At 38.4% G+C, this 16,526-nt stretch overlaps 1 protein-coding gene across 1 annotated transcript in view; it reads right to left on the bottom strand.

The window, feature by feature from the left end:
• Positions 1 to 16,526, bottom strand: part of LOC127870008 (abnormal spindle-like microcephaly-associated protein homolog) — a 36,635-nt gene that overhangs the window by 1,398 nt on the left and 18,711 nt on the right. Inside the window, exons 13-21 of the mRNA XM_052412671.1 lie at positions 13,244 to 13,436; positions 12,436 to 12,509; positions 12,088 to 12,288; positions 11,334 to 11,528; positions 6,679 to 11,082; positions 5,248 to 5,439; positions 3,757 to 3,949; positions 3,303 to 3,457; positions 301 to 450 (exon numbers count right to left, since the gene is read on the bottom strand). Of these exons, the coding sequence (XP_052268631.1) occupies positions 301 to 450; positions 3,303 to 3,457; positions 3,757 to 3,949; positions 5,248 to 5,439; positions 6,679 to 11,082; positions 11,334 to 11,528; positions 12,088 to 12,288; positions 12,436 to 12,509; positions 13,244 to 13,436 (5,757 nt within the window). The remainder of the gene's footprint in view (positions 1 to 300; positions 451 to 3,302; positions 3,458 to 3,756; positions 3,950 to 5,247; positions 5,440 to 6,678; positions 11,083 to 11,333; positions 11,529 to 12,087; positions 12,289 to 12,435; positions 12,510 to 13,243; positions 13,437 to 16,526) is intronic.

The following is a 16,526-nucleotide window of genomic DNA, read 5'->3' as shown; positions in this document are numbered from 1 at the left end:
TCAATCGTAAGTTAACATTGTCGTACGATCTTTGATAAGACGGACCCCAGGACTGAAGTATGTTGACTCAAACTTCTGCAGTTTATACTTTTGCACAACTGAGCTTTATTAAAGCCTTTACTATATTATATCCATGCCTTTTGTAAGTCAACAAGAATACCTCAAAGAGAATTAGCCATTACTTTTCTTCGAGCCTGGTTGTTGGATGTGTCAAAACTTAGCAAAATACAACACTCTTCAATTTCACAGAAATTTCCCTGTGATAAACAAGGAGCTAGTACACAACTGTTGTACACTTACTTGCTTGCACGTCATGTCGAGACTGAGGATGCCCAACAGGGTACACAGCTTGGTGAAGATGGCCACCTTCTCCCTGTAGATGCTCATGAGTTCCACCAGCACCCCCAGCCCTCCCTCCTCACTAGACACTCTGCCACGGGTCTTCTCGTACTGAAACAACACACACACATATATTGTACACACTTCCACCAGTCTTCTAATACTGAAAGAACACACACACATATATTGTACACACTTTCATAAGTCTTCTAATACTGAAGCAACACACACACACACATATTGCACACACTGACACAGGTTTTCTCAGACTGAAACAACACACACACACACACATATTGCACACACTGCCACGGGTCTTCTCAGACTGAAACATCACAAACACAAACACACATATTGCACACACTGCCACGGGTCTTCTTATACTGAAGCAACACACACACATATTGCACACACTGCCAAGGGTCTTCTCAGACTGAAACAACACACACACACACACACACACACACACACACACACACACATATTGCACCCACTGCTACGGGTCTTCTCAGACTGAAACAACATACACACACATATCGCACACACTGCCACGGGTCTTCTAATACTGAAGCAACACACACACACACATATATTGCACACACTGCCACGGGTCTTCTAATACTGAAGCAACACACACACATATTGCACACACTGCCACGGGTCTTCTCAGACTGAAACAACACACACACACACACACACACACACACACACATATTGCACACACTGCCACGGGTCTTCTAATACTGGAGCAACACACACACACACACACATATTGCACACACTGCAGTGCCACAGGTCTTCTCAGACTGAAACAACACACACACACATATATTGCACACACTGCCATGGGTCTTCTCAGACTGAAACAACACACACACACTGTACATAACACAGATGTGCCTACAGTTGACCCCAAGCTGATCAGGGATGACACTTTTTGCTTAATTAGATGGGATTTATGTTTACAAGAGACTTCTTTTAAACAAAAAAATCCATAAAAGTGGAAAATCAGAGGGGGTAATCACGTGATAGTCAAGATGGCGATGTCCATACCGAGACAGTTATTTTTCGCCGTTTTATACCCTTTATTACTACTGTTTATTTTTTTAATGACGCTCACTTTCCAGCCATATCAGTAAAAAGATGATTAACGTTCATTTCATATTTAATTCGCTTTATATCTTGACTTTACTCCCCGCAAATTTTCTTAGTTGAGCCCTAATTAGGTCATCCCGCTAAGAAATTTCGCACCGAGTAAATTCTAGATACTGTGAAACCATTATTAATCGTCAAGCATTAATTTTCATAAATTTCGTCAGTCGACCGATCGGCGAATTTAAGATCCTAACGAACAATCATGCTCTATGTTTGAACAAAAACAAACACTAAGTTGAACAATATTTTAAAACTTTACCGTAGACATGAGGCACTAAATTCCAACATAATCCATGCACATATTCACTGCTGTTTCGTAATCAAGATTAATCCGGTTTTGACACAAAGGGATGTAGATTACACAAGGTACTTAACTGACACGTGACACTTCTTTAAAACGGGTGTGCAGTACAGCTGTATCGAATGCGTTGACTTCGTTTATGTAGAATGGTAATGAATTAGCGCTAATTGTTTATAACTTTATTACCCATTAGGTGCATTGTGTTTTTCAGGGGTGTTGCATATTAGCCATCACGCAGTGAATGCCGATGAAAGACAATAAACCAAATGAAAAGATGCCGATGTGTGATCAACATGCGTATTTATCACAAATTAATAAAGAATATTTTAATTGCTGTTTGTTGTTTGATTGTTTGCGTTTAACCACACTTATTACTATTTTATATGTATCAATTTATTAATTTTTAAATTATTGACATTATTGATTTATATACCGGTAGTTTACTTTTTAAGAACAAACACACACATAGAGTTTATAATTTTAATGTTGATATCAGAATAAAAAAGCATATTATTTGAAAAAAAAACACTTAACAATCTGGAACCTCTTTCGTATAACACAAACAGTTTTAAAACGGTATTGACAGCATTTTAATTAAAATCATACCAACTAGAACACATACCCAAGAAAATAAACAAAAGTGACTAGTTTGATTTGCTTGCAAAAAAATACTTCATTTCATTTAGGGAGCAAAAAAACTGGAAACAACATTGTTTCATCAACACAACATGGACAATTACCACGATTTTTCGCAACTGCGATTGATCGCGAATATGTATTACACACAAATCGGATATTGACTGACGCATTTTTTTTAAATTCAATATCAGAAATTGGCGAATTTAAGTGCTGACGAAATCGTCATTTTTATAAAAATGACGAAATGTTGTGCTGTCGAAAATTAATGGTTTCACAGTATACAGCGAATATTACTATGAAATAAAAGCCAGTAACTTTCTTCCTAATATGGCTGGAAAGTAAGCAGAATAAAAAAAGTAGTACAAGTAATACAGGGTGTAAAATGGCGAAAAATACCTGCCTCGGCATGAACATCGCCATCTTGTTTGTCACGTGATTACCCCCTCTGATAAATGCCATCCTTTGATTAGCCTGAGGGGACTGCACATGCATCAAACCCTGTTTTCCTAAAGAGCCACTCATATACTAGTACATTTATTTTTTATAAACAAGATTTATATTTAAAACATAAATATCTCCATACTTAAAACTACACTGACTGTAGTATAAAGAAAACTTTCCCATGCTTGAAATTGGTCCAATCTTAGTTATTTTTTGCAATAGCTTATTCTACAGCACCTATTACCACAAGCAAATGATGACTTCAACATAAATGCAATAAATTGAGCATGCAATTCTTTCAATTATGAATAAAGCATACCTGTGCAATGTTACAGCTTTACGAATGTTTAGAATGAACTTTTTTTCCCTAAATTAATGATAAATATATAAAATAAACAGTTTATGTTCACTATAATTTGTTTCATACCTTTGCAAGGTTGAGGAGTACGCTGATGGTGTACTTGATAAGGTCCATGTGAGCCACACTACGGTTGCAGCCCTGCAGTAGTCGATACAGCACAGAGATGGCATTGGTGGCCACAATCCTCTCACAGCACATCCATGACAACCGTGTGGCAACATCTGAAACACAATACCACACTGAGTATAAGATATTAGAGCTACACAATGAAATCACTGTAGAAACCTTCAGCACAAAGCAGAACTATACAGCTGGATTTTCATTTTAAATAACACCAAACATAACAAGCAGTTTTTTACACAATGTGAACTGCCACAGTTTTGATCATATTGTAAACAGTTCACAATTGTGGGCCTAGATACCTAACCATACTGAAAACACAAACAAATCGAATATACATCACAGCAATCAAACTGATTTTCTCTTAGTTTTCTGCAAGGTTCAGCCTACCGGTACGTACCAAGGTCCATGAGAGCCTTCTGCACCTGTGAGAGATGCTTGTATCGTAGCAAGAAGTCCAGGGCGGAAGTGGTGCGGTTGGCCAGCTTCTTCTCCTCAGTGGCCGCTGCCGTGGCTACCCGCACACGAGCTCGCACCAGAGCCACCTGCCTGCTGGTAGAGTCCCGCCGCACACAGTGACCTCGCCACATGGACTGCATATAATAAGCATCGCTCTGACTAAACGGGATTTACTGCATGGGCTTAGTGTCTCTCAGATTTACCTTTGCAGTCTGTACAAGCTATAGGCGGATGACACTTTCCCCTTAAACTGAATTTTTGCTATGAACAGACTCACTTTCAACAAACAAGTCCATAAAAGCCGAAAGTGTCGTGCCTGACTAGCCAGTGCAGACTACAAAGGCTAATCTAGGACAGCACTTTATGCACATGTTTTAAGCCCCCTTTTTCCAGAGCGCCGCTTACATGAATTGAGAAATGCAGAACTGATTGTTTTGTCAATTAAAGGATGATTTTCAGGGCAATAGATAAAGGTTGAAGTGAAGGTTAAGTGAAATTTGCGAATAGAAGTAATCATAGGTTTATATATAACTTAAAATTTTTGCATATTGATGCACTAATAGGCAAACACAACACATAACAAGAGATGTGATTGTCAGAAACACAATGTCCCCTATTACGCCGATTTGAAAAATATATTATTATTTTTTACCTTTGACCTTGAAGGCTGACCTTGACCTTGAACTTCCACCACTCAAAATGTAGAGCTTCATGAGAACGCCGCTTTGAAATTTTTTTTTTTTTTACCTTTGACCTTGAAGGATGACCTTGACATTGAACTTCCACCACTCAAAAAGTGCAGCTTCATGAGAACGCCGCTTTGAATTTATATATATATATTTGTTTACCTTTGACCTTACAGGATGACCTTGACCTTGAACTTCCACCACTCAAAATGTGCAGCTTCATGAGATACACATGCATGCCAAATATCAAGTTGCTATCTTCAATATTGAAAAAGTTATGGCCAATGTTAAAGTTTTCGGACGGACAGATGCCATATATTTGGCATTTTACCTTGAAGGATTACCTTGACCTTTCACCACTCAAAATGTTCAGCTCCATGAGATACACATGCATGCCAAATATTTTTTGGAGTTTTTGGACGGATGGACAGACGCCATATATTAGACATTTGACCTTGAAGGATGACCTTGACCTTTCACCACTCAAAATGTGCAGCTCCGTGAGATGCACATGCATGCCAAATATCAAGTTGCTATCTTCAATCATGAAAAAGTAATGGCCATTAAAGTTTTCGGGCGGATGGATATACTGACTGACACACTGACGGACAGATCAACTGCTATATGCCACCCTACCGGGGGCATAAAAAACCTTATTCACAAACCAGTTTACAAGTTTTTCTATATATAACATTAAAAACCAAAGGTTTTTAGTGAAGCGGAGCAAATAAAAACTCTTCAATTACCTGTAACTTTATGGCTGCCTTCCTTTTTCTCATATTGCCAACCTCTGCCAGCCAGCGTTTGACAGCCTTCTGTATCAAGCGCGCAGCAAAGTCCCTCCTGGCAATCCATGAACGAACGCAGGCCTGCAGCTTTCTCAATCGCTCTACAGTCCGCAGGTATCGTACACGTTCCAGTTGACTTCTCATCCAGTTCTATAGAGAAATATGTACATGGTGATTGTTACATCAAGATTGAATTTTTTTTAAATTAAAAAAAAAGAAATGTCTTCATATTTTCATTCTAAATACTTGTCTTATAAACTCTTACTTTAAGCAAAAAATAAAGGTTTGTTAACAAATTGCAAATATCAAAATGCTACTATGTTGATTAAACACTTTTGCCAGCTATGGAGGCCCGTGTGGTAACGATTCATTTACTGATATGAACAAGTCTTAGGCCAAAATTAGGACAATGTCAAAATGAGGTCAGCTGATATGAGTGTGCTGAGTGTAAGCATGGAAGTATAAAAGCTTTTAAGTACACTGTAAGTAGTACTTATGCTAATTGAACAGTCAATTTGGGTTAACCAAGAACATTTACCTTCTGCATTAGTTCTGTCCAGAACAAGATCCATGTCAAGATCGAAATAAGGTCAGATAATGTGGGCGAGTTGGGTTTTCATAGATAACATCCATGCAAACATAAGTGTTGTAGAAAGCACTAAAATGTGTCGTTTTGGGTTAACCAATAATTTACCTATGTGGATGTCAAGGTCAAAATGAGGTCAGATAAAGTGAGTGTATTGAGTGTTCAATGAATTTATCCTTGTAAGAAAGCATTATTTTGAGTAAACTAAGAATATTCAGTTTGTTATTGAGTTAAAAACAAACGTAAATCAAGAGGAATGTACAAATGAGGTACGGCTGATGTGAATGTCCATGCAAGAATCAAAGCTTAGTCTCAAGTAATATTGATATAAGACGAAAGACATTATCTAGGCTTAAAGTTTTATGAATGGACCAACGGAAAAACAGAAAGGCAAATCGTTATACGACTCTATGCATCTGTAGATTCTGGGGCCATTGAAATCGGTTAATGCTGCAGGTTTTGGACATGTATTCAAAGAGGCTTGTTCACAGATTGGCACATATTTTAAAGTTTGTCAGCAAATGCCTTTTTGATAAAACAAAAACAGCAGAAACATTTGAAATTATTTAATGGTTTTTCATTTATAATGCTTCATAATTTTAATTTTAAATGAATATTATTCATAAACAAAAATATATTTTTTTAATATCAAAGTACTTTGTTAAAATTATTTTGCTACCTGACGTAAATTGATCTTTAATTTGTTTGAATATGTGCCAAACTAATAAGAAAACTTAAATTTTCACATTATGTGAACAAGTTCCTATATCATTTGCTCAATCTTGGAACCATAAGATTATTACCTGAATAATGAGGATACAATGAAGCCTTTCCTTGGCAAGAGTCATCACACGGTGTTTTCTGTAACTGCGCTGGATGCGAGCTGCAGCAAGGTGCACCTTGATTACCACGGCAACCCTGGTTAGGTACACCTCCCTCTCCCACAGCCTTGTCTCTCTCAAACCTTCCAGTACCTGCCGAGCACGGTACATTCTAATCTGGCCCTGTATCTTAACAGCTGAAGACCTGATTTTCCGGTAGTCTGATCTGAAAAGAACCATTCTAATAAAGGCCTGGATTTTTATTGCAGCTCTGATTCTAGCAGTGTGATGTCTAGCAAGGTTGCCTCTATGCCTGGCCTGCAGAGCCATCACAGCGTCTCGAAGCCTGTGGTACTGCAACACTTGCCCACGACAGGCGAGCTCTGCCCTCCAGTGTCTCTGTAGGATGCAAGCAGCACTGTGCTGTATTTGGTATTGGCTCCTGGCAACATGGCCCCTGTACCAAGCTTGGATTGTAATGGCAGCTTTTCTTTCTTTGAGATATTTTTTCCTTTGTTGAATCATTTTGTACTTTGCCTGAATTATAACAGCTGCTGCTTTTATTAATAAAAATTTTCTCCTTTGCAAATTTGAGTGTTGCTTAGCTCTGACGCGTACCTGGCACAAAATAACTGCTTTTCTCAGGTTCTGATAAGCATTTCTTGCATACCACTTTCTGAAGAGTGTCTGAATTACTGTTGCTGCATTATTTTCCATGCACTTCTGTTTTCTGACTTTATATCCTCTGAATGTTGCTTGTATAGCTGTAGCTGCAGAATGGCTATGCTCTAACAATACTTTGTAGGCTCTTCTAACGCGGCATGTTCGAATATAACTCTGGATAACTATGGCAGCTGATCGTAACTTCAAATAGTGGCTCCTGTGGATCATTTTCCTGGCATAAGATTGGATTCGTACGGCAGCAGCCCTTTGCTGTAAGAACTTTCCCCTCAGTTCTTTGGTTATAAGATAACCTCTCCATCTTCTTTGTAAATTGATGCAAGATTTTTTCATATTTTCATACTGATCTCTTTGCCTTTTCATAGCCAAATGTGCTCTTATTTTGCTCTGAATTGTGATGGCTGCTACTTTGCAAGCTTTAAAATTCTGAACAGCTTGATACCTTCTGTAGTGTGCCTGAATCTTCCTGGCTGCAATCTTTTTTTGTTGAAAGCATTTTCTTACCATGTAACCTCTATACAAACGTTGAACAGTTACAGCAGCATTCAAGCGCTTCTTTCTAAACAGCCAGCCTCGACATACGGCTTGAATTTTCACTGCTGCTGATCTCAACATAAGGTACTTCTGCCTACAAAAAAGTCTGCGAATAGCACTTTGTATCCTGATGGCAGCCAGTCGTTGGGACTGATAATCAGAGGACAGTTTGGCACATGCCACCCTTGCTCTCCAGTGTTTCTGCAGAACATGAGCTGCATTGCGATATTGCAAATACCTCTGTCGCGCTAACTGACCTTTGAACATTGACTGTATTTTCACAGCAGCTTTCTTGCATGTGACAAACTGCTTTCTGCTCTTCAGCATTCTGAACTGTGATTGAATAAAGAGGACAGAAGAGTATACTTTCAAATACGATTTCCTTTGTAGCTTGCCTGCCAGGTTTGCTCTGTATACTTGCTGGCACAGCACAGTGGCTGCTTTGAGTTTTTGAAACCTGTTTCTCTCTGCAAAGGCCTTGAATCTCGCCTGGATGACAGTGGCTGCCCTGTGTTCAGATTGAAGCTGCTTCCTCACCATGTGACCCCTGAAAGCTGCCTGTATCATCATAGCTGCAGCATGACTGTGTGCTAGAACAACTCTGTAGGCTTTCTGGACTCTCCAGCTTCTAACATGACTCTGTATCACTATGGCTGCTGCTTTTAGCCTCAGATATTTGGATCTTTGAATCTGGCCTCTAACAGAATCCTGAATCTTTAGCACAGCAGCCCGCTGTGCAAGAAACTCCTTTCTCAGGGTTCTGGTTTTTACCAAACCCCTCCAAAACTTCTGTATAACAATGCAGGACCTTTTTAGAGATGTGTAAGTCTGTTGCTGAGCTCTCATGGCTACATGTGCTCTCACTCTTGACTGAATGATTGAAGCTGCCTTTCTTAACATATTAAACTTCTGTCTAGCCAGACACATCCTGTAATATGCTTGAACTTTCATGGCAGCCATTTGCCACTGTCTTGCAACTTTTCTCACTATGTGTCCTCTGTAGATACGCTGAATAGTGAGAGCTGCGTTGTGTCTCTGCTTTCGATACAAGTAGCCTCGACATTGGGCCTGAATTGTTACAGTTGCAGAGTGCATTGATAAATATTTTCTTTTGCACACTGAGCCTCTGTAAGCACTCTGTATTTTGATAGCAGCATTCTTCTGTTTCTGGTACAAATCAAACTGCCTCCTGCCAGAGATGGTTGCTCTCCAGTATAATTGGATCACCATGGCAGCTGTTCTACATCTCTTGAAAGCATGTTGGGCTCTATGGCACCGGAACCAGGCTTGCAGTTGAACTGCTGCCTGTTTACATGCTTTAAAATGCCTTTGGGATTTCCACTTCCTGAAATGTGATTGGATCTTAACAGCAGCTTGTTTCTTTAGCAAAAACTCTTGTCTCTGAACAGTTCCAATGCATTTTGCCCTGTACAGCTGTTGGCAAGTGCAGACTGCATTAACCAGTTTTTGAAACCTGTTCCTCTCTGCAAAGGCCTTGAATCTCGCCTGGATGACAGTGGCTGCCCTGTGTTCAGATTGAAGCTGCTTCCTCACCATGTGACCCCTGAAAGCTGCCTGTATCATCATAGCTGCAGCATGACTGTGTGCTAGAACAACTCTGTAGGCTTTCTGGACTCTCCAGCTTCTAACATGACTCTGTATCACTATGGCTGCTGCTTTTAGCCTCAGATATTTGGATCTTTGAATCTGGCCTCTAACAGAAGCCTGAATCTTTAGCACAGCAGCCCGCTGTGCAAGAAACTCCTTTCTCAGGGTTCTGGTTTTTACCAAACCCCTCCAAAACTTCTGTATAACAATGCAGGACCTTTTTAGAGATGTGTAAGTCTGTTGCTGAGCTCTCATGGCTACATGTGCTCTCACTCTTGACTGAATGATTGAAGCTGCCTTTCTTAACATATTAAACTTCTGTCTAGCCAGACACATCCTGTAATATGCTTGAACTTTCATGGCAGCCATTTGCCTCTGTCTTGCAACTTTTCTCACTATGTGTCCTCTGTAGATACGCTGAATAGTGAGAGCTGCGTTGTGTCTCTGCTTTCGATACAAGTAGCCTCGACATTGGGCCTGAATTGTTACAGTTGCAGAGTGCATTGATAAATATTTTCTTTTGCACACTGAGCCTCTGTAAGCACTCTGTATTTTGATAGCAGCATTCTTCTGTTTCTGGTACAAATCAAACTGCCTCCTGCCAGAGATGGTTGCTCTCCAGTATAATTGGATCACCATGGCAGCTGTTCTACATCTCTTGAAAGCATGTTGGGCTCTATGGCACCGGAACCAGGCTTGCAGTTGAACTGCTGCCTGTTTACATGCTTTAAAATGCCTTTGGGATTTCCACTTCCTGAAATGTGATTGGATCTTAACAGCAGCTTGTTTCTGTAGCAAAAACTCTTGTCTCTGAACAGTTCCAATGCATTTTGCCCTGTACAGCTGTTGGCAAGTGCAGACTGCATTAACCAGTTTCTGGAACCTTTTCCTCTCTGCAAAGGCCTTGAATCTCGCCTGGATGACAGTGGCTGCCCTGTGTTCAGATTGAAGCTGCTTCCTCACCATGTGACCCCTGAAAGCTGCCTGTATCATCATAGCTGCAGCATGACTGTGTGCTAGAACAACTCTGTAGGCTTTCTGGACTCTCCAGCTTCTAACATGACTCTGTATCACTATGGCTGCTACTTTCATCCTCTGATATTTGGATCTTTGAATCTGGCCTCTAACAGAAGCCTGAATCTTTAGCACAGCAGCTCGCAGTGAAAGAAACTCCTTTCTCAGCGTTCTTGTTTCGACCAAACCCCTCCAAAACCTCTGCACTGCAATAGAGGATTGCTTCAAAGATTGAAAAGTCAGTATATCCTTTTTCATGGCTGTTTGTGCTCTGTACCAGCATTGAATTACTCTTGCAGCATTAGAACTCTTCTTCAAATGTTTGCGGACCAGGAAGCCCCTGAAAAAGGCCTGTATTTTGGCAACTGCAGCTGTTTTCCAAGAAAGCTCTTTGCGAGCCTTGTAGCCACGATATACGCGCTGAATGGTTGTCGCTGATTCACATTTCGCTTTTCTGTACAGATAACCTCTACAACAAGCCTGTACATTTATTATGGAGGCTTTCATCTGCAGGAACTGACGCCTGAACAAGTACCGTTTGATTGCCACCTATAACAATAAAATTGGAAGTAACTTATTTATTTGTTTACAAGATATGTTATTTAAAATGGCAAAATTTCAGAGAAATAAAGACATATACTAACAGTGATCTCAATTTATTGTATAAGGCTACATGTACCCAGTATATTTAAAAAATAATCACAGATGGAGAATTGATAATATGATAAGCTATTGTGTAATTGTCTTTCTTTATAGTCAATATCTAAAGGGAGCGATGCAATATTATAAAACACTCTTACCTGAAGAAGTTTTACAGCTGAGATTTGTTCCTGCATGGCCAGTTCCATTCGCAGCTGTTTGGCCAGTTTTCTGTCCTTGTAACCCCTCCAAACCTTCTGTATGCTCAAAGCAGCTGCATTCTGTCTTGCCTGGCGGCGAGATTTTAAAAATGCTCGCACTGCACGCTGCATAACTATCACTGCATTAGTCTTCTCCTGCAGATTAATAAATTCATTATGAAATCAATATTTTTCAGTAAAAATGAAACCCTCGATCATCTTACTTTCTGATCTTCCTAGGAAAAAAAGAACAAAGGAAGTTACATGGCAACGCCACAAACGTTTTCAATGTTTTAGTTATTAATCTAATTTAACAGTTTGTCACAGACAAAGCCGCAGTCACCTATTCAATGAAATTTTTTGGAGTTAAAACAGGATCTCTATAAGTTTCATTAAGCTTAGTACTTTTTAGTTATGGCAGAATACAGATTGTTGTTTTCAAATTACTTTTGCAATCAAAGCAACTGCAAAGCAACCACTCTTTTGGTCTGATATCCACCTTACTAAAATACTTTTTTTTTTACAATTTATCACAGGATCAAGATTTTTCTTATGGGCAGACAGTTACACCAGTAAGTTGCGCAATATGAAGTTAGATATTCAAGAAGGCTTTTTACAAACACAATTTAGCTCAAAACCTACCTCCAAACTCAAGTTAATGAGCAGAAAACATTAAGGCAACTTCCACACATCGCCATCACCAAACTTGTATTACCTTAAGTTCGAGTTCACGTTTCCTCATTTGGTAAGCCCTCCAGGCATGCTGTATGAGCCTTGCGGCCCGAGACTCATGGCGGATGTCCAGCAGGCGGGCACACAGGTAGAGTAGGTAAGTCACAACCACCTTCTCGTCTGGGATCGTGTTGGACATGTCTGACCAGTGCAACATCATAGGCACACCTCCCAGCTCCTTCACCTATGGGCAAAAAAAGCTGTGTAGTAATTCTATACTCATGTCCTTCTAATTAAGATGCCATAACAATTGTGTATGATTTAAAATGTGATATAACTGAGGACCAAAATAATAATCCTTTTAACAATTCAGGATACATTCTATACTTACTTTTTCTGAAAGCAATTTGAAGTTTTCTTTGTCGTTGTTAATCAGTTTTTCAAAGACTTCAGGATCTTGCATTTCTGAAGACATAATGCAAGTATTGAAACATGCACACACAAGTATATAACATGAAAAACTAAACAAAAAAAATTGCCCTTCAAGAATTGTTCTGTATTTGTAGAATGTCAATTTGCTGCCTTTTAGATGTTTAATTATAATAAATGTAAATTAATCCATCTACCGGTAGTTTCTGTCTGAAAATTATTGTAATTTGGTCTCTTTCTATATAAAGTGTCGAAAACCGCTGAAACTAACAAATAATTATTTCACTTCTTTTAAAGGCAAAAAAAAAGAGTGACAAATAAATTACATTTAATATATATGTCTTGAAATATTTGTTACATATGAAGCCTGACAAGGGGACCCAAACAAATCCAGTCTCTTTTGATCTCCCTTTGGCTTAAATATCTCTTTGCCAAATAATCTATGAATTTTGATTGTCTTATTAATGTGGCCATTTTATGGGGTTTCTTGAAGCAAACCTGTAGACAAGCAGACTTGTCTTTAACTTGATCTATAAATGTGTAGCAAATGGCTTATTCAAGCCCAACTCTGAGACAATGGTGCCTCATGCATGTGCTTCAAGTGAAGTCTGCACAGGCTAATCATGGACAGCACTTTCCACTGGATTTTCGCTAAGAAGAGACTTCCTTAAATTGAAAAATACCATAAAAGCTGAAAGTGCTGTCTCTGATTAGCATGTGTGGGCAGAACTTTACACTTATGACTTAAGCCCTGTTTTCCCTTTCTGTACCTCCAAACACAGCAACGCTGCTGGTGCTGTCATTGAGGCTGCAGTCCTGGGATCCCCTCCTCTCCAGCTCTTCCAGATGGGACACTGTGGTCTGCTGGGCAATGGAGCCCAGGGGCAGCAGGCCAGGGTGGTAGAAGTGCACAATGTGGCACAGGGCACGACCATCAGAGAAAGACACAGTGAAGTTCTCTACCTAAAATTATACACACAAACATTGGGCTGAAGTCAAATATGTGAGAAATTGCATGTTGTTAAAATCTGCAAAATTGAAAATGTCATACTCAAACTAACGATGAAAATATGTTTCCATAAATTTTAAATTAAGCTTTTGAAAATTAACTTCAGTAGTCTTCATCTATCACTTTGATGTTTAAATCACAGTTTTAACGAAAAATGACAATCTTTCTGAAGACAGTTGGTGTAATAAAGTGGAATATCTTTATAAACAGAGATATCTGTAACTGAAACATGTATGCCCCTCAAATGTATTGCAAGTCTCAATAAATCTATCTTTTCGATAGTTTAAAAATGGTTTAAAGACCGATTGGTGAAGCGTGATATACCCCACTTCTTAAACAAGAGCACCGCCTTGCGGGTGCAGACCGCTCATCTATTTTCTTTTTAAAGGTGAAGGGACTCTCATTTTCAATCACAAAGGAGGGAGGGGTGGAGTGAAGAGGGGTGTATAGTGTGGGAGTGTGAACATTTAATACATTATTTTCCAAAAATGCGAAAAAAAATAAATCGGGAGATAATCTTAAAAAAAAAAAAAAAAAAAAAAAGGGGGGGGGATTCGGGCACGGGGGATGGTTTGGGTGGAGTCTATTGTGGTATGTCAGGTAAGAGTAGTTTTGTCAAAGTATCAATCAAATCTAATCATAAATAAAGAAGTTATGGCAATTTTAGCAAAATTTAATAATTTGACCTTGAGAGTCAAGGTCATTCAAAGGTCAAGGTAAAATTCAACTTGCCAGGTACAGTAACCTCATGATAGTATGAAAGTATTTGAAGTTTGAAAGCAATAGCCTTGATAGTTAAGAAGTAAAGAGGATCGAAACACAAAATTTAACCATATATTCAAAGTTACTAAGTCAAAAAAGGGCCATAATTCCGTAAAAATGACAACCAGAGTTATGCAACTTGTCCTTTTACTGTACCCTTATGATAGTTTGCGAGTGTTCCAAGTATGAAAGCAATATCTATGATACTTTAGGGGTAAAGTGGACCAAAACACGAAACTTAATCAAATTTTCTATTTTCTAAGTATAAAGGGCCCATAATTCCGTCCAAATTCCAGTCAGAGTAACATAACTTTGCCTGCACAGTCCCCTTATGATAGTTAATAAGTGTTGCAAGTATGAAAGCAATAGCTTTGATACTGTAGGAATAAAGTGGACCTAAACACAAAACTTAACCAAATTTTCAATTTTCTAAGTACAGTCAATCTTGTGGATGCGACCACTTGTATTAAGCGACCTTTGTCTTATGCGACCATTTTGAAATCCCACGGAGCTTTTTCGCTATATAATGATATTGTATTAAGCGACTTTTGTCTTACGCGACCAGCGACCGCTGATTTGTGTGTATTTTGATGTCCGAATCTTGTATTAAGCGACCACTAGGAGGTAAAAGTGGTTAATCTATCGATCTTTCAGGGACAAATCCGTGTTAATTGTTTATCTAAGTCGATAAGATGTACTGTTACACCTCTGCTTTGTTTTCACAACCATTATGATTATGCTTTGTCTCGTTGACCGGTTCTGACCGGTATTGTTGTAGACTGCGTATTAATTTATTGAGTTGAATAATAGAGGAACGTATTGCGCACAGTCTACAGCTTAAATAGTTTACTATGTGGATTGTTAAGAGACAATGCCGATTTTTCTCGAGTATAGATAACAGGTGCAGAAACAATGCACTGTACGCGACAAACATTTCCTGAGAAGTGCGGAAAATAAACTATTAATCGGCAACATCTGTCGAAATCCGTACATTACCAATTTGTAATAATGCTAATTAGTAGATATTTGTAAGCCAATCACATTGTTATTTACTTAATAAATTTTCCAACCAGGTCTGATTGTTTGTTTTCAATTGACGTGTTTTAATTTTTTCAGCTCATTATGTATCATAATCGAGTTAGATTTCCTTAAGCGTACATGCAGAAATTAAAATGTCAAAACAAAAAGTGTTAACGTTGAACGAGAAAATTCGGGTTTTGGAATTGTCAAAGAGTATGAGTGAAAGTAAAATCGCAGACGAGATTGGAGTCGGAAAAACCCAAATTCAGAACATTCTTAAGCGTAAAGCCGAGGTGCTTGAAGACGTGGAAAATAATGTGTCAGGTGAAAAAAAACGCGCAATATAGAAACAGAAAGAGAAATACATGTGATAATATATCATAGCTTTTGGCTTCTGACATTTATTTCTAGTTTTAGCTGTACACATGTATATGTAGACTGTTACACATTTTTAGCAAAATTCTTTGTTCTTAGGAAAAATATTTCCTTGTCTATGTTGTTTTTGCAAATAAATATGTACACACAATTGATTTATAATAAATGATAATTTATAATAAGTGAAAAATAAAACGCATTATAAGTAAAATATTGTTTATGTATTGTGTTTATATTCATTTTATTATAAAAGTTAAAATCATTGTGGATAAAAGAGATAATCCTTCATATAGATTAAAATTGAGGGTAAGCATTCTTCCAGAATGGCCTTTTGTATTCAAAGACCGTTTTATTAAGAGACCACTTTTGATTACTCCCTTGAGTGGTCTCTTAATACAAGATTGACTGTATAAAAAGGGCCCATAATTCTGTCAAAATGCCAGTCAGAGTTACATTACTTTGCCTGCACAGTCCCCTTATGATAGTTAGTAAGTGTTGCAAGTATGAAAGCAATAGCTTTGATACTTACGGAATAAAATGGACCTTAACACAAAACTTAACCAAAATTTTCAATTTTCTAAGTATAAAAAGGGCACATAATTCTGTAAAAATGCACGCCAGAGTTATCTAACTTTGCCTGCCCAGTCCCCTCATGATAGTAAGTAAGTGTACCAAGTTTGAATGCAATAGCATTGATACTTTCTGAGAAAAGTGGACCTAAACGCAAAACTTAACCAAAATTTTCAATTTTCTAAGTATAAAAAGGGCACATAATTCTGTCAAATTGCACACCAGAGTTATCTTACTTTGCCTGCCCAGTCCTCTCATGATAGTAAGTAAGTGTACCAAGTTTGAATGCAATAGCATTGATACTTTCTGAGAAAAGT

The sequence above is a fragment of the Dreissena polymorpha genome, chromosome 2, assembly GCF_020536995.1.
Source record: "Dreissena polymorpha isolate Duluth1 chromosome 2, UMN_Dpol_1.0, whole genome shotgun sequence".
NCBI classification, from domain to species: Eukaryota; Metazoa; Mollusca; class Bivalvia; order Myida; family Dreissenidae; genus Dreissena; species Dreissena polymorpha.
Note: the sequence above shows the minus strand (reverse complement) of the source record. Positions and strands in the feature narration are given on the sequence as shown.